A 19594-nucleotide genomic window follows, 5' to 3' on the forward strand; every position below is an offset into this window, starting at 1 on the left:
ATAAGTTTTTTGCATTTTTTTTAAATTTGGTTCCCCAGATTAGATCAAATAGCCGTGGTTCACTTTAACATTGGTGATTGGTAGTTCGAACGTAGGTTGGCATTACTAAATTTTTGTCAGTCGAGTGAAAATCGTTCACGGAAATGGCGTCTCTGCTCAAGTTGTCGCAAAATTTGGCTAAATTGCCTAAAAATAATATTGCAATCCAGGTAAATATACAAAATTACTATACATTTATGCAAGTTCCTGTTTAAGACCACAAATAAATACGAATGAAATTGGACGAACGCTACAAAACCTAACCTTAATTATGTCATTAATATTACGTAAGCTTGCCGAGTATTTTGATATTAACGAGTTATTTGTTTTCCTAAGCACTTGCGATGCGCCACCACCGCCGCTAAACCCAACGAGACGCTGTTGAACGTGCCCCCAACGAAAGTCACAACTTTGAATAATGGTAAGTGACAAAAATCAATGGTTGTAAGTTGTGTAATGTATATGTCAATTAGGAATTCGTGTGGCGACTGAGGACTGGGGATCACAGACAGCCACTGTGGGCATTTGGATTGATGCTGGCAGCCGTTATGAAAACGCTAAGAACAATGGTGTTGCCCACTTCATGGAGCATATGGCATTTAAGGGCACTGGTAAGCGTTCCCAAAGTCAATTGGAAATTGAAATTGAGGATATGGGAGCACAATTGAATGCTTATACCAGCAGGGAGCAAACAGTATACTACAGCAAGTGCTTGAGCAAGGATGTGCCAAAGGCCATGGAAATCTTATCTGATATTGTGCAAAACGCTAAATTGGGTTCTCAAGAAATCGAAAGAGAGCGTGGCGTAATCTTGCGCGAAATGCAAGAGGTTGAAAGTAACTTACAAGAGGTCGTTTTCGATCATTTACATGCCATCGCCTACCAAGGAACTCCATTGGCCAACACCATTTTGGGACCCACTGCTAATATCAAAACTATCAACAATACTGATTTGCGCTCATATTTGGATAATCACTACAAAGCTAGCCGCATTGTAGTTGCTGGTGCCGGCGGTGTCAGTCACGAGGAGTTGACTAAATTGGCTGAATGCACTTTGAATAAGGTGAACAATGAATATACTGCTGAAATCCCATCCTTGTCTCCATGCAGGTACTCCGGAGCCGAGATCAGAGTTCGCGACGATAGTTTGCCTTTGGCTCACATTGCTATTGCCGTAGAAGGTACTGGCTGGACAAACCCTGACACCCTTACTTTGATGGTTGCCAGTACTCTGATGGGCGCTTGGGATCGTTCTCAAGCTTCCGCTAAACAAAATGCTACCAACTTGGCTCGCGCTAGCGGAGAAGGCGATTTGTGCCATTCCTTCCAATCATTCAACACCTGCTACAAAGACACTGGTCTTTGGGGTGTATATTTCGTCTCCGATCCATTGAAAATCGAGTCAATGATGTTCCATGTACAAGAGGAATTTATGCGTTTGTGCACTAGCGTCACCGAAGGTGAAGTCAACAGGGCCAAGGCTCTCCTTATCGCTAACACTCTGTTACAATTGGACACCTCCACCGCCGTTTGTGAAGACATCGGTAAATCAATAAAAGCCGAATTTTCTAAATTAGTATTTTTTAAATGTTTATTTATTTTTAGGTCGTCAAATGCTGTGCTACGGCCGCCGTCTGCCCCCTCACGAATTGGTTCACAGGATCCAATCCATCACCGCTGAAAATGTTCGCGATGTATGTTACAAATACATTTACGATCGCTGCCCAGCCGTTGCTGCTGTAGGTCCAGTAGAACAATTGCCCGACTACAACAGGGTCAGATCAGCCATGTACTGGATGCGCGTCTAAACCAATTATTAATTTAATATTTAATAAAAAAAATACACGAAAATAATTAATATAGAAGAACTTGTAAATGTAAATACAACTTTTTATTTCTTTTTTGTTTAAATTATATATTTTAATTTCGATTGATTTCGTTTTTGGAATATAGGGGTAAAGATAAAACTGCTATATTATCTCCTCTTTACATGGATTAAGTAATAATTAGAAAGTCAACTTTGGTCTACAATAAATCGTACTACAACCATTTACACATATAGAAAAATAAGCTATAATCTTCTGTTTCATATTGGTCAATCGTTAATCTGGTCATCAGTTAAATTATGCCAATGGTCGTGTCTGTGGTCTGGATAGCGAATCATATCTAACCAGTGCTTAAGTCTCCGCCCCTTTGAGCCAAGTCCACCTACTATGAGACCGCCCAAGTAGTCATTGCTCTTTCCATAGTCCTTGTCCCAGACAGCTATGTGCAGGCTTTGCGTTGCCAATTCGTTAGGACGACTTTCGAATGTAAACTCCTCGTTGTAGACTGGATTCAAATTTTTCCACTTTATTGAAGTTTTGTGTTTGCGATGATAAGGGTCTGGGCGCAAATGTCTAGAGTAACATAGAAAGAATAACATGACAATTTTAGTATGAATTGATGAGCCATTGTACATTTTTTTTGAAGTGATATAACTACAACTTCTGTTTATAAAATTAATCTATCCAATTCTTGAAAGAGATGCTATTTTAAATAGTATAGTATATGAATACGAAATTGATAATTGTGACTTCAGTACCTGATCTACGGTTTTATGAAGAGTTATAACAAAAGTTTTGACCAAGGTTGGCACCTTTTTTTGGAGCGAAGCACCATTTTTAACGTAGTGATGAGCCGATAGATTTTATAATAACGACAAGAGCTACAGGTTACTGACACCTGGTTTAAATAAAATAGATGAATGAATGCTGCTGCTTAGTTAATATTTTTATATAATAATATATATCAGCACCGACGTAATTTCTGCACGTGAATACTGCCGCTACTTATAATCTGGTAAATAAGTCCATTGTAGACATTTTTATTCACTAATAAATATAATACTTACAATTTAACGAACGGATCAGAGAATCCGTTGTTGTCCATAGGTAACAAGTTAGAACATTTGACCACAGTCACAAGAAGTGCTCGTTTCTTAGTGCTGTAACATAATGATAACAGAATTTGACCCCTCAACCATAGGTCATCAAAATCTCTTGGATCTTGTGCCATCTTTTCTAATGGTAACGTAAGCTAAAATTAAAATATTAATAATTTGTCATTTGCTACCTGATATACTTGTGTATTTTTCAAATTAACAATTTTGATTTATAGACATAATAAAATTTTCGACTTACATATATTGTGTTTTGGACTTTCAATTTGACTAACGAAATCTTGATTTCTCCCATATAGTCATGTCCGTATTTGTCATCGTCCAAACACAGTACATGAAGAGATTTGAAGCTCAGATCTTTCTCACTGATCTCGTAGAATGTAAGGTTCTCGTTGAACTCGGGATTCCGGGTTTTATATACTGTCTTCGTTCTCAACCTTGTGGAAACCTTAGCGTCCGGTAAAATATTTAGTTTGCAGAAGGGATCTGCTAATCCGTTTATATCCATTGGCGATATGTTTTTTGCTCTATAAACTGTTACGTGAAGAGTACTCGTCAAAGTATCATAAGTCATGGATAGATCGATTAAGCCATTCGAAGTGTCTAGAAGTGAAATGCTGTTGATACTTGGGGAAGATGGAGAATTGACTTTCTCGTCCGCGCTTGTCGAGGATCCACGTCTTGGACTCTTACTAGATTCCACCTCCTCTATGAATTCTTCGTCGTATGGATACTTTAACTCTCCCAGTGTTAAGCAGCTCAAATAGGTTTTATCCAAATCTTTGCTTATTTGCGACGATTCCGAAGAACTGTTTTGCCGCGAATATTGCGGAAACGGTTCCGATACTGCTAACGAATCTAAATCTAAAACATCCATCTTTAATTGTAACTTATTATTAATATACTTCTGGATTTACCGTGCGAACTCTCAACCAGTTTGTAAGGAATTTTGAAATTCTTTCGTTCCTCATCTGAGCTACTGTCATCGTCTTTTGGGAATCTCCTGAAACTCCCAGTGCGCTTCGACGTGGCCCCAAAATTACGCTGGGATTCTGGCAATATGTATTTTGGTAAACTTCTGAAGAACCAGGCTCCAGACTTCTTCCAGATCTCTCTGGTTTCGGCACAGATCATGCAGAACGGATTTGATTTCGTGTTTCCTATTGAACACTTATTACAGACAAGCTGCTTGCAATCGTTACACCTCAATTTATGTGCTCCCAAAATGCCGAAGGTATCGCCGCAAAGGATGCATTGATTGGTGTTCTTTCCCAGTGCGTTTCTCCTCATATTCTCTAACCTTTCCATTAACCTTCCAACCCTCTCCTGTTCCATCTGATCCACCTGTTCGGCCCTTTTGATAACTTTTATTATGGCTTCTTGTTCCTCTTGATCTATTGCCGGCTGATGATTGGCTTTGTAACTTCCTACTGTGGCCGTTTTTACGCTCCATCCTGTTCGCAATCTATAATACATAATCCGTTTTTGAACAATTCTAATATTCTTATAATAGCTCGAAATACAAATTTTTTATCAATAAATTGTCAAGGTTTTGGTGGTACTTTTAATTAGACTCTAGTAATTTCATGTATAGTTTTCAAATCATGAATGTAATGTAATATAATTATTATTATATAATTCTGATGAATAATCTACATCATATATTTGTAATTCGTCATGTTAATTATTTTTAGCTTTTTTTTTGCTCTGAATAATAGTTGTGTATAATAATAGCTTTATATTGGGAAAATCGAATTGGCGAATAAACACGAATAGTAATAATAATGAATCGTGCATTTATCAAAAACAAAATGGATTGAATGTGAATTGGTCGAAAGGGCGTTAATTGATTTAATGGAGCGTTTGTGGTTCACGGGGCGTCGACTATATTCAGTTTGTGGATATATGAAATTGCCATCGCAATAGAGTGGCCGCTGTGCCCTACAGCTAAATCTATAATATCCACATAAAAAAAGAGAAAATAGTTTAGTTCAAGTTAATCAATGACGAAACAAGACGAAATCAAATATTATTTAACTTTTCTCTAATTTTATACACTTTTCAAATTTTATTAAATTATTTTATCTCTAATTGTCTCTAGTTTATAAATATAATGTACGCACAAATAATGTTGAATGAAAATATACAAATAATATTCATTGACCTATTTCCTTAACACATCCAACAAAATAACAGTTCACAGGGTAATTAGGCCATCGAACATTTACATTTTTTCCGAAACATATTATTATTAACCTTCGATCACTTAATATTTATTGAAACTACTTGCATTTCATGTCATTATTATTTTTAAAATGACATGTTTTGTATTGAAATTTACTCATTACGATATATTCGATTAGCATGTGAGATTAATATGTTCTTAAGATGGATCTATTAACTATCTTTACTAATTTTTTCCATTTTTTTAGTAAGTACATAATTTTTAAGTTACGTTCGAACTAACTTACAAATATCTATACGAACGTACAATGAACTTATTTTAAAATGAAATAAATACTATTTGGTTCTAATAATTAAAATGACATTCGGTCGATTAAAATAAAACGTGTGTAACAAAAATGAAAGCATGCGTTTATATTTGAATTCACATTCGGTAATTTGGATACACATAATGTACGTTAAACGAGCGCTGAATGTATATGTTACTGTAAAACATATACATGTGTATGTTACTGCTAAAAAAATCATTTATCTCATTTACATTGAATCCTTTGAATACATTTGCTTTCCTATTAAACATTAAATAGGTTTTAGAATGACACTATTGGTTATTTTCTGTTAAACAGATTTTTTAAATATAAATTTCAATTTACTTTTCATCGTTTTTATGGATGGAAGTTAGTTTATAATATAAATAAAAATGAAGTAGTTCCTTAGAAAATAACGTGGAAAAAGTATGGAACACGGAAGATTCCCAGGAGGCATATTAAAAGCAAAAGTTTAGTGCATCGCGCATCGTAAAAATCCGTATAAGAAAATTGGAAATTGAAGAAACTCTGCAACTTGCATGCTTATTAATTCGCGTTTCCTTCAATCGTTTCATTAAAGTTGAATTTTCGTAATTGTTAATCTCCGATACTTTTGGTGGAAAATTAGTTTCGTGCTCGGTATTCGCATGTGTATATACGTATATGTGTAGGTGTGTTAACATGCGTGATAACAACGGCAAATTACGGTGTTATCTTGCAAACAAATCCATACAAACCAGCATATGCCAGCCAGTCGCTCTTTTTTTCCATGAACTAAATTGAGCTTTGTAATTATTTTCACACAGCCGTTCGCACGCGACGGAACATTTATAAACGCACCTATAACCGTAATCGAAGGGCTGACTACTCTTCGATCCATATCGATATTAACATGGCAATCATCTATTTGAAGCATTTATCAGTTTTAGTAGATTAAGATTTGTTGTTCCTGGACACTACTTGTTTGTTATCTGCCAAAGCGTTTTTTTTATAATTTGTAGTTTCCATCTCATTTGTATAGAAATTTAACATATCATGTAATAGAACAGTTATTCTTAATTTGTTTGGTCCGCGACGCTCTTTTAGACATAAAAAAAAATTCTGCGACCACAAAAGAATGGGTATGTATAGAAAAACAACCAGGATTGATCTGTCATTAATTTTTTGCGACCCACACTTTGAGAATCACTATAATATTTATCGATACAATATTAAAATTACTTAAATAACTACATGAATTACAAGTGAAGTATTTATAAGTTATTTAAGTACCCAATTCATTCATTCATTCTTTACACTCTTCTGTTCATATTTTGTAACCATGTTACTGTGTTAAGTATATATCTTGGTAATTTGTTGAAAAAAATATTATTATTATTTAAAAAATATTGTAAAAAAAATGATGATAAGATATATTTTTCCAGACGATATGGAGCAAAATGTTACAAGTATTTATATTCAAATTAATCTTATTCATTTCCAAAATTATTGAAATATTATGGAAGTTATATAACTAAATGTATGGGAACAAATAATTTCATCTATGAAATATTATAGTAAATTAAATTTTCTATTAATTTTTACAATCTCTCATGAAAATTAGAATTGTATTCGATATTACTGATATAAATCAACCTTAATTTAATTTCTCGTTGCATTTTAATAATGTGAGATAAAAAATGACTTGACGACTTTATACTTAAATAATTTTAGAACAAAAATAACTTTTGTATTTCTGTGTATTTGTATATTTTGCAAAAGTAAAACTTCTTTATTTTTGATCGTGTAATTGTGAGATAAAAATAATTCGTTTTAACGTTGTTTCGTTTAATATTTAGTTTTATAGGAATTTATTTTAATTATTAATCGGGACATGATTGTATAAAATATTTTTGTAGGATTTGATTCGGTTCATAATAGTAATGTGCTTCGATCTAGAAATAAATCTAATATCCTCCTAGTAAATATAAGACAAATAACATTTCCGCAGATGCTTTTTTACTACAAATATTTTACTATTGTTCATTCTTTTGAAAAATCATAAGATATAAATCACATAATAATATTATTTAATATTACATTTTTTTTATTTATTAATATTCCTGTTTTTTGTTGATCATTTTTCTGCGATTGAACATTTACTTTTAATAGCTGGGAAAATATATCTTATCATCATTTTTTTTTACAATATTTTTTAAATAATAATAATAATATTTATTGCAACAAATTTCCAAAATATATAATTAACACAGTATCATGGTTACCAAATATGAACAGAAGAGTGTTAAAATTGTATCGTTACTGGTACTGTTTTACAAAAAATATAAAATAAAATGGAACAAAAAGAATGAAATTGGGTACTTAAATAACTTATAAATACTTTACTTTTCTTGTTTGTAATTATTTAAGTATTATTAATATTGTATCGATAAATTTTGTTATTAAAATAATAAATTGTATTATAATTTGTTTTCTATTTTCATGGTTTTTAAAAAATAATTCCAACTTTAGAGATTTATCTTCGGAATATTTACTATATAGATAGAAGTTTTGAATTTCTTGCAACTGACTGGATTTATATTTCATGGAAACTTGCACGGAACAATCTATTAGCAAAGTATTTCCCTAGCAAAACTTTGAGATTCCGTCGACGATAAGTAAACATAGATATGTTGTACTACTCTATTTTTATAATTACTGCATACAACAATACATATTATAAAAAGAACATATCCTCTGTACATAAACATATAGTGTAGCATAATCGTACATCAATGAGGATTATGATAACAGTTTGCTTTCCTGTTTGTCATGTTGATATTAATTTATGTATTACAGCAAAACACGATTTGCTACTATAATACATTTTACCATTACCTATGATTACGCAATACCCACAGAGCTAAATGACCTAGTTAAAAATAATTTAAGATATAAATTAATAAAGTTATATAGAATTTACAGAATATAAATGTTATCATAGAATGTAAGTAGTGGTAGAACAAAATTGATAGTGCAAATAAAAAAAAAAATATGAAACTGACGTTTTTAGAACATTCCATGCAATTTTTTCGTAAAGAAAGCAACGTTTTAAAGTCCTCGATTAGTACGGTTTAAAATATGTCTAAATGAAAATTTAAAACAAAATATAATTAATGTATTCATTCCAGTTTGTAACAGTTTGAAATAAAGGAAATAATTTTAGACGTTTAATTAAGGTTCGAATTAAAAGTTTGTTTTTATTTTATACAGAGAAATGAGTTTGTTTTCCTAAAATTTATTATCCCACTGTAAAATGAAATAAACAAGGATTTAATTTCAATGAACACAAACATATAAAAATAGTATTAATTTCTACTTTTATTACACTTTTAAATTGTTATTTTTTAAATTTTGATTCTAAATTCTGTGATATATGGTTTAAATATTTAGATTATTATGGCAAATGATTTTGGTTGATTATAAAAAGAAAAATATAATTATGCATTTAAAAATAACACTTATATTCCAAATAAATTAATGAAATAATAAATAAAGTGGCTAAATTTAAATTAAAAAAATATAGTTAGTAAATTTAAGCAACAATTAAATTTAATCATTGAAAATGAACTCAACAACATTGTTGAGTGTTGAATATAATTTTATTGGCACATTCATAGTCGCGTTAGCAAACTTGGTTAAAACTTATAGACGAGCCAAACAATCCATTAGCACAGTAATTCGTTATCAAAGCTATACACTTCTATCGACTACAAATAAAGGTGGACAAAATAAAATAGAAAATAATAATTATTGGGTAAAACAACTGAATAAAGTTAATAGACGTAATTTTATCAATAAAAGTGAATGTTATTAAATGCTGTAAATTTTCATGAAAACATCATAGGTTTCACAGCAAGAGACTCCTCAATGTTCTATTTGTAAGAATTAATAAATTATTCTGTGACCCCCCAAATATTTTTTACGACTCTATTGGGGAAAATGAAAATTAATTTATGAGTGAAATTACTTTCCGAACGAGCAAATAAATATAATAATTAAATGAAGAATGCTGTCAACAGCTCTTTATATGTATGTAAATATATATGTAATAAATTATTTTTATTATCATTAATATGTTTTGAAAAACCGTTTTTTGAAATAATGACTTGTTCAAATCTTAAAACAGTATATACAGTATACAAGAAATAATATTCTACCCCGGTTATTAATATTTAATTAGTGTTTTAGTCTTTAGGAAATTCATATTTGTTCAGGCCCCATGAAACTTTACTATGCTACATTCAAAATACCGAGCAAGATATCTTGTGAATTTAGAAAAAATCTGTTTCCAGAATAACCACTTTCTCCGAAAAGTCAATTTTCATATAAATTTCATTTTATTGTAATAATGTAATTTTGTTTGGAAAGTTTGAAATTGAATTCGACCATACTTAGCTCTGAGGGATAATTGCCGATCGTTGGGGCAGACGAATCGGTTCTTAGTATCGTCCGAGGAACAGCTGCCTAAGTCCACCATCCTTGAAGTGGCAGTGATCGCCAAAGAGCACTAGCATACTCACTATCGCCCACCACTCTACGCAGCTGGTTACAAACAAATGGATGGAACACGCAGGATTCGAGTAGGGAGCATGGATGAGGTAGACACGTTGGCCGACCTCCGGCCTCGTTGCCGCCGCCCCACGACGCCGGCGCCCATGTGATGTCGTTCGTTTCCATTGCAACTGTTGCACGAGGGGTGGTGGCGGCGGCGTTGACGGTGGCTGCGAGCGAACGATGGGGGCGCCGGAAGAAAAGCCAGCAACAGGCTGTCCCCCGTTCACAGACGGTCAGACCAGACCTTATCGATCGATAGGACATCCAACAACACGCACTTTACTAGCATCATTAAAATGCAATCTGAACGCAAACCACACTCGTACATATTTTATCCGAATTTATCTCGGTGCTGTCAGCGAAAATAACTTGCATCCGGACTTCCCTTTTCTCATACATCAAATAATCCAAGAGTTCGAGAATAGATCGGATATTAATATAACATAATAAGGGCATTCACATTTCAAAGGACAATTCATAACTTAATTTATAGTCATTCTCATATCTCATTACGGAAACAATAAATTAGTGATGATTTCAAATTAATTTTGATTCAAATAGTACATATTATTATTTAAAATGACGAATCATAAAATAAGTCGTCATAAATGCAATACCTCACTATTAAATTTGTCCAGCACTCGTCTCCACTTCAAAAATTGTCGAAAATGATTTTAGCGAAATTTCTTTTTGTTTTGAAATCCCCCTACATATTTTATTGAGAATTTATTATTATTTTAGTCAATTAAAATTTATTATAACTATATTTTTTATCAATTTTTATATTTTTGTCGAAAATATAGGAAATAGTACGTCTTTGATATATAAAGATTGATAAACTGCCTTTTATACTATTTGCAAACACGATATCGGAAGAATATATAATAGAAAGATTTAGATTATATATATAAAAGAAGTAAATTCCATTCAATAGAGCCTTTTGTGTCACTAGGAAGCTTTGGTGATACACTCACGCGCACTTCTATACATAGCGGATATATATGGATTGTCGATTTTTAAAGGCAATTTTTATATCTTGAATGTGAACAGGAAAGTAATCGAAAATAATAACTGATTTCAGTTATTATAGTTTTTTTTTTTAATAATTTGAATTCGATAACCGCTTTTATTTTTTTTTATTGAGGGTGGTAGTGGTGGTAGAGAATTCTGGTGTGGTCCTCATCTTCGAGACCTTTTTGGGGGTGATCTTGCATCTATCTTTCAGGTCCTCTTCAACTTCTTTCGCTGACCAGTCCTCTGGGAGGTTCCACATGACAAAGGCATGGTTCTTCTCATTCTCTCTCGAGAACGTACAAAATTTTGTTTTGTTCTCTTCAAGTGTTTTTAGAAGAGTGTTATGATTTTTGATATTTTGATATCGGACAATTGTCTTTTTGAGGTGTCTGTTGTACGTAACCAGCACATCATTTTTTAGTATTTGTTTGCAGGTCTTAATGAACTGCTGATGAGATCCATCATGATATTCTCCTACGATGATGGGGGGGACTTTTTCTTGTTTTTTATTCTTCTTTGTAGATTCGGTATCCATTTTCTCCATGGGTATTTCATCTTTCCTCATATCGAATAATCGATCGTATCTATTTGATAAGGGGATTGGCTGGTTTTCAGCCTCATCTTCGCTCGCTAATCTCTTCTGCATCATACTTGGTGGTGGAGCCATTTCACAGAGAAATGTTCCCAGGTGGTAATCCACCTAAGTTTGTCACTTAGAAAACTATTTCACATCCATGTGTACGCGATAACCTTTTTTAAATTGTGCGTTCGGTTGAGACCGGGCACTTAAGTATGTTTAGCTCGGGGGTGAGAGAAACACGTCCGCTCTGCTCCACTGCAGGGTGACCTATATGATACAGGCGACTATATCCATAAGGCTACGGCCGCTCTTTATCCTTTACATATTGGCTATTTGTTGAATCTAAATGGTAGATCCAGTGGCTTGTCACATCAGTCGTTGGGTTGTTAGGCTATTGTCAAGAAGATTGACAGTTAATATGTTTGGATGTCTATATTCTAGTCTATTTTGGTATAGGCCACTGTTTTTCATAGTTGTTTCCTCTACTGCTTTCATTGGTAGGTTGTTTTGTCCGCATATCTGCGGTATATAGTATATAGAGGATGGGTCCAAGCACGTTACCTTGCGGTACACATGACGTGATTAGATACAAATTCGTCACTGTATCGAACACTTTTACTTGAAATAATCTTCCAGTCAAATACGAATGTATTATTTTATAAAAGTTGTATGGTAGAATCTTCTTCAATTTATAATGCAATCCCGTGTGTCATACTGGCTTATTATATCTACCATTCTATTAACTTGCTCGATGGTACAGTGTTGACAATGAAATCTAAATTGGTGATTTGGTGCTATTATTTAAAACTTTTTTTATATACATTCTAAGATATTCATATTATATTATTTTTAAATCGATTTACTCGGTTTTCCACTTACACTGAAACTTTTCAACCGTGTAAGTTGAGGATGCATATAAATAATTATATTAATTCAAATCACATCAAGTTTATTTCTAGAGATTACTGAACGATAAGTGTATTAGAGATTATTAATCGAACTGTTTAGTTTTTTAAGATAATATCCTAAATGTTGATATAAATATTTTACTTTAATTGGTTTAAGCATTTCTTAACTATGTACCGATTATTTTTTTTAAGAGGTTGCAATTACGCGATACTCACTAAGTAATTGGTCAAGTGATAGCCAAATCTAATTTTGCAAGTAGTTCTTGCAAGGGAAGTAATAGATTCAGAATATATAATAGATTGGTGCGATTAATCAGAACTTCAAATGCGAATATATATGTGCATCAGCAGCATGCATTCCGTTTATGTTTTCGAGTGTACCAATATTGATTTTACATTTAGTAGAATCCAACGGGGAAATGCACAGTTTAGTCGGGGTCTCAAAAGGAATAGTCATTCATAATAAATATAGTTTGGAGAAGATTTCAGTCATCCGAGAATCATACATTATTTAATGTGATTAGTAGCAGTTAAAGATACAAAATAAATAAAGGAATGCAACCCTTCAATTAGCGTTGTTTATTATTTGATGGAAAATCGAAATAGCGGGAATTGCAGAGCCCATATAATGAAATTTGTTTCATCGTTACAAATGAAACAAAAAGATAATCAAAACCTTTGTTCAATTGGTAATTGAAAACAAAATCTATAATTGAATATAATTTGCAAACTGCATACTCGCATATACAATTATAAATACATACTACAGGAAACGAGAAGATACAATGAGTAAACATATTTTTTGTATTAACATTTTGGTATGTTTAGGAAAAATAAAGTAATACAAAGTGATTTCGTTGTTAAAGATTTTAATAAAAAAAAACTTATTTCAATAAAATATTGCAAATTAATTTATTAAATATATATATTTTTTTAATAAATTTATTATTTACAATCTGCAACATGCTGGTAACGAGTAAATAGTTTTGAAACTGTAACAAAATATAACACTGAACTGAATAGATTCCCAAAAAATCAGCCACTAGGACAGTAATGATTACTAAAAGCTGTTGGAAAACTACGAATAGCAACAATATTTTTCAAAATTATTATAATTAAAATTAGAATTTACAAAATTTGCATATATTTATTCATGAATTTAATATAATTTTCCAAAATTGATAAATTGTCATTATAAAATAGGCGAACCTTTTGAAAGGAGACTGCATATTTGTTCTATATTAAATAAATTTCATAAAAAACTATCAACTATTATTGTGCAGGTAATAAAATCAGAAAATAGAGAAATAGTTTAATCAAAGCATATTTTTTAATTATAAAACAACAGGTAATTAATAATTTTATATAAAACTCTTAGAAATATATTTACAAAATAATACAAGTTGTCTCCAATGTGTAAATGAAGTTATTACATTTTTTTTCATAATTTTCTACTCTACAATATATTTATTTAAACAGTTTGAAAATAATTATTTAGTAATGGAGTCTGAAATAGATCTAAAAATTCCCTTAAAAACAAAATTAGATATAAATTTGGCAATTGAAAACCTAAACTGTATAATACAAAAATCAGCTTGGACATCAATACCTGAAATTAACATGCCTAATAATTATTAAGAAAATAATTGCCAAGAAAAAGGAAGCAGAATTTGGCAAAATAATAGAAGACCAGAAGACAAAACGAATCTCAATCCGGCGACAAGAAAACTGAAAGAAATGCTGAATGCATCCACTGCCACTATCCTCGTAGGGCCTCTGCAGCCTTCGCTCGTCTTCTTTACTTAGTAGCACCTCTGATATATACGCCGCTACAATATCTCAGCTCTCCGCACTCATCAGCATTTCACTGATAAGATTTTCTGGCTCTATCAGAACTCCCAATTCTGCCTCCACCTCGTGCTTCCTTCCAACCCATCTGGCATAAGGGTTTATTATGTAAGATCAAAAATTGAATATATAGAATGAAACAAAACCTTAGATAATAAAAGCTTCACTTGTTTTCTAAAACCGGTCTCATCTAAAGGGTATTAATTTCTTCTGAATAGATTATTGCTCGACTTAAAGTGCCTCATAACATAGTGCCTCATAAACAGTAATTTAATGTTCAATAGCCCTTTACATCAATTTTATTTTATTTTTATTATTGTATTGAGTTTGATTTATTTTGTTTTATTTATTTTAATTACAAAATACAAAATCTCAATACAACAACATAAATATCATAAATCAAAAAGTCAACTGTTTCAAAGGGCTATTGATAATTTAAAGTGGTTAATAAGAAATACTTCATTTTAGAAGAATTATTAAATGAACTCTGAATGAAAAAATAAGTACTATTTAATATAATAAACGTCATTTTCCACAATTACAAGGGTCACATTGTAGTGCATTTTCTTCCTATACAACATTCGCGTGCATTCGTCTGTATATCGCTTAAAGTTTATCTGTTTCGTTTTCATTTTAATACATTAGCGAATATCAATATCAGTGTTTTTCTGTTGGTTTTGCATTGACTAATAGTTCCTCTACGACATTACATTTTATTCTTTATTTTTTAACTACCCTCGTGAATTTGGAGATGATTAGTAAGTAAAAAATATTTGTATGGTAGTTTTAAATACGTTTTTATTGTGATATATATTTATGAAATCTTCTAGAATGCATAAATAGATTTATTAATAATATTAACTAGAAGGCGTTTTTATCTGTATTTCACCTTCATCATCGCCTTTCGCTTCTTGTATTCATTTTAGTACGTATTTATTGTGCGAATGAAGATTCCATATTGTCGATTCCATATATCGTCCATATCCATTTTATTTTATCGTAGCCGAAGATCTCGCTGATGTGTTTCGAGTAATCTTCCTCCGGGCCGTCATCAATAAAGTCGGCTATCTCCAAATCCTCGTCATCATAGAATCTACCTTTCTTGATAATCGGCTTGGGTTTGCGCCATAATAAATATTTTACTCATGATACTGCATACGTGATTGTTACACCATTCTCTTTAAAAGAAAGTACTGAAATGATTTAACTATACAAACTGAAATAATATATTTCTTCGATGCTGAAATTCTGGATTTGAGCGTGTGCTAAGTTTGCAAAGCACACATGCGCTGTTTTCAATTTTGTGTAATTTTCCACTTTGTTCGATTTACTTTATAATTGCAATTATTATTGTTTATTAGTACTTCAGTGTATACTGCCCTTTGAGTAGATATTAGCTAGTGCCTTAAAAACAATATCGTAAACAAGATAAAATCATATAGTAGCATAATCAAATAGTAGAAAAAAATATGAATATTAAAAAAAAATTTAAATGGCTGAAAATATGTATTTTTTATTTGGAAAACAAGTAAGTAGGCCCATCCCGAGGGGTTGTAAGATGATTTTCTACACATACCTATTTTTTGGGGAGTCGCAATATTTTGTAATGCAAAAGGGGTTCGCGGACCAAAAAGAAGTTTAAGAAATTCCATATCTTACTAAAATTACCATTAACTATTTATGTTTCAAAAAGTGGACTTTACTGCATAAAAAACAAAACGGCTCATATCTTATTATGAAAAGTGGTATAAGTCCACTAGGACTTAAAAAAACCTATATTTTATTTAACAATTTTAATAATTTTCATTCCATAATGTAAAAAACATCACACGACTTGATTAAGGTTTATAAATATTTTTTAAAAATATTTTTCAGTATCCATGGCCGAATTGTCGCGTATCCGTAATTATGTATTAAGTTTTTGAAAATTGAGTTCGTAATTAATTTTAATAATTTATTTAGTTTGATTTATTAAGAAAGTAAACTCGTTTGATTTTATATGAAATTAAAATTTATTGGTCACAGTTAACAGTTCATCTCAGGTTCAAAAATAACAAGTGGGTTATGAATATAACTACTATGACAATTTTTCAAAATATTACAAAAACTTTTAAATATAACTAATTTAACTTCTGCTTTAACCCTTAATTGCCTGATTTATATATTTATTTCGAAAAAGAAAGCAGGTATCAATTTTGATATTTAGGCATTAAGACCATAAATATGTCGCACTAACTGTTAATGTACTTAGGTATCAAATTTGAAACTTCAGGAATTTAAGGGTTACCATAATATAAATCTTTTTTTTAACAATTCGAAAGTTTATGAGTAATATGTTCACGTTATAAATAATAATTACAATAACTAATTGATATCACATTTTATTTAGAAATTCGGTGTGCCCGATTTTATGACTTTGGTGATAACCAATTTTCCTTCATCAGATACGCACCCTTCTCGCTGACCATGATCGCTGGTGCATTCGTGTTTCCGCTAGGAATCGATGTATCTATAACCCAACTTTCACTCCGTAAACTCGTAGACGGGGATAAACTACAGGTAGCGCATTCCGGAACCATCTTGCGTGTTCCCACCGGATTGTAGATCGAAATGGTACGAATGTGGCATTCCCAGTAAGCGTCGCTTCCAAACTTGTGGTATATTCAATTCGGGAATGGGATTGTGCGAAGACGCGAGTTGAACTACTCTATTCCATTTTAATATAATTTTATTATTTAAAAAAAAATATATATAGATTATAAATTATTATAGACCGGTATGGGAAACATACAATGAGTTAAACATAATTTATTTTTTTAATCGTGATGCTAAAACTGATAATTTTCAATTGTTTTAGACAAGCAATTAAGCAATACTTCACAGTGCAGCTTCGATCTTTCCGGATTTTCTTTATTTGATCTGTATATTTCGGCTCGAGAAGTATAATTTGCTATGTTACTACAAAATGTATGGAATTCAATAATGGAATAAATTTAGGGACATTGGGCAAAATGGTTGATGTAGGATGTATTGTATTATTATTTTGAAATCATTAAAATATTCAAAATTATATTTCAAAACAAATTGTGGAAATTGAAATATGCTATTTTCAATATAAAATCAATTGAAACTATTATTGAGTCTAATGAGTGTTGTTTCCATCCACAGCAAGTCAATATTATTATAATTGCCCGACAAAGTTGGAAAACTTCCTGGAGTTTTTGGAGATGAGCTAAATGTGCCTGAGTCAGCCTGAGTCCTCTGGAGATCTGGCTTGTCTGCTCTGCTTATAAGCTAATAGCTCGGTAAATATACTCTCAGGCTTATTAATTATAGCCTCCGCAGCATAGTCTAGTATGACAAAACTGCCATCTTCTGAGGATTTCTTCTGATTTTCTTCCAATATATGTGGTTGTGGTTGACTCACCTGAGACTCATTTTTGTCGGTTGAATTATTGTTAGCTTGAATGTTGTTATTTCTTCTGTGTAATTATAGGTTTCTGTTATAAAATTCTAGATACACAAAAACTATTATTGATAACTACTATAACACGACGGGTGTTATCGTGTACGAAATTACACAATATAAATGGAGGAACAACTCCTTAACAGTATTCCTTCACGGTTATGAGCTCGTACAAATATATCAAAATCTCCTCTACTGGAGACCTCAACCGTCTCTCTTCGTGGTTGGATCCGGTCTCCCCGAAATTCGGATGACATTGTTGTACCTTGGAGCGTTGTTTACAGCGTTGTCAATTTACAACGTTACACTACCTGCAATCTAAAAATTTACAAAACAAAATGCTGTTGCCATCCGAGTGAGGATGGCAACAATATGTTTTCAATTGACTTTTATTGAAAATAGCATATTTCAATTCCTATTGATCCAATTATAGGAAGTAACACAACTTGCGTTTAATAATTAAATAAATATTTATATAAAATAATTAATTTTGTTTAATTTAACATTTCCACAATTTATTTTGAATTATAGTTTTGAATATTTTAATGATTTCAAAATAATAATTTTTTTTCTCACACACTCATATTTTTGGTTTTTGTATTGAATTCCATACATTTTGTTGTAAGATAGTAAAATATACATTGACATTGATACAGCTATATCTCGCATAGTTCAGGTTCCATCAGTCAGATTCACTATAATCCAGTTTGAATATTTCAAAATAAACTTTTTATAATTGAGCAAAGTAAAAATAAAATCTTAAAAAAAAAGTACACAAAATATATTTTTTTGTATATAAATAATTTTTCTGCTATACAATACAGCAGTGCTCCGCAACCTATTCTCACCTACGGCTCACAGATGCGTGAATATATCAGCCATGTATGGAAGTTTGGCTATCCAGTAATCATCATCGAGGTATAGCTGGTATAGTTCGAGCATATTTTGATCTAAAAAATCTAAAACTCACGCGAAGCTCAAACAATCTAGCCAAAACTTTGCCTCGGGACAGCCAACAAACTTCAGTATACAATTTTAAGGATTCATATTCGGCTCCTATTTCTGTACAGAGTATTCCAAATATTCGCGAATTTAGGGTTCTCGATTTAATTATGTTTATGATTTGAATGCATTCATTCATTGTGTTCAAAAATGCTTCTCGATGTATGCAACAGTGTGTAAATAGTATTATCGGATTTTTTTGTCTTACACAAGAGACAAAACCTTTTTTACTACCCGAAGATGATGTTTTTTTTTGCAACACTTGTGCTGGGTTCTTTATGATCTGTACGTATTCCACGTAAAAATGTATCCATATTTAAAGAGGTATAAAACTAAATATGAATCACACGAAAAACACAATTCAGCCACGCTTACTGCCATAAGACGAGTGAATGCGACGTGGTACGACTACGATCAAGCCGTTACGTATTGCTTGATCGTGTACATTAGCTGAGCTCAGATAATGCACGTATTCTGCGTTGGCGATGGCAAATTTTGTTGATCGAGGAATTAAATGATTTAATAAAAATTTATAACAGTAATAAATAAAATAATACATAGGTTTCAGTGATATATTTTTGTTAGTGGGAGAATAGGGGATAAAGAGTGTCCTTATTGTAAAAGAAAACACAATCAAATAAGTCATCTCATATGTATTTAAAAACAAAAAAATAATATATAAACGTTACACAATAGGAAATAAATTAT

At 31.7% G+C, this 19594-nt stretch overlaps 2 protein-coding genes across 2 annotated transcripts; one reads left to right on the forward strand and one right to left on the reverse strand.

Moving 5' to 3' along the window:
* Positions 1-105: 105 nt before the first annotated feature.
* LOC108564387 (mitochondrial-processing peptidase subunit beta) lies at positions 106-1897 on the forward strand. The gene is made up of 4 exons (XM_017923416.1): positions 106-209; positions 376-460; positions 513-1583; positions 1645-1897. Exons 1-4 carry the CDS (start codon positions 144-146, stop codon positions 1845-1847), a joined length of 1425 nt encoding a protein of 474 aa, XP_017778905.1. The 5' UTR covers positions 106-143; the 3' UTR covers positions 1848-1897.
* Positions 1898-1916: 19 nt separating this feature from the next.
* LOC108564385 (double C2-like domain-containing protein beta) lies at positions 1917-10157 on the reverse strand. Its single transcript, XM_017923415.1, has 5 exons — positions 9906-10157; positions 3898-4445; positions 3222-3844; positions 2933-3117; positions 1917-2438 (listed from the first exon to the last, which is right to left on the reverse strand). The coding sequence occupies exons 1-5, from the start codon at positions 9989-9991 to the stop codon at positions 2135-2137; spliced, it is 1746 nt and encodes a 581-aa protein (XP_017778904.1). The 5' UTR covers positions 9992-10157; the 3' UTR covers positions 1917-2134.
* Between the last annotated feature and the right edge of the window lie 9437 nt (positions 10158-19594).

Source organism: Nicrophorus vespilloides, unplaced genomic scaffold, assembly GCF_001412225.1.
Source record: "Nicrophorus vespilloides isolate i.1.1-1 unplaced genomic scaffold, Nicve_v1.0, whole genome shotgun sequence".
NCBI classification, from domain to species: domain Eukaryota; kingdom Metazoa; phylum Arthropoda; class Insecta; order Coleoptera; family Silphidae; genus Nicrophorus; species Nicrophorus vespilloides.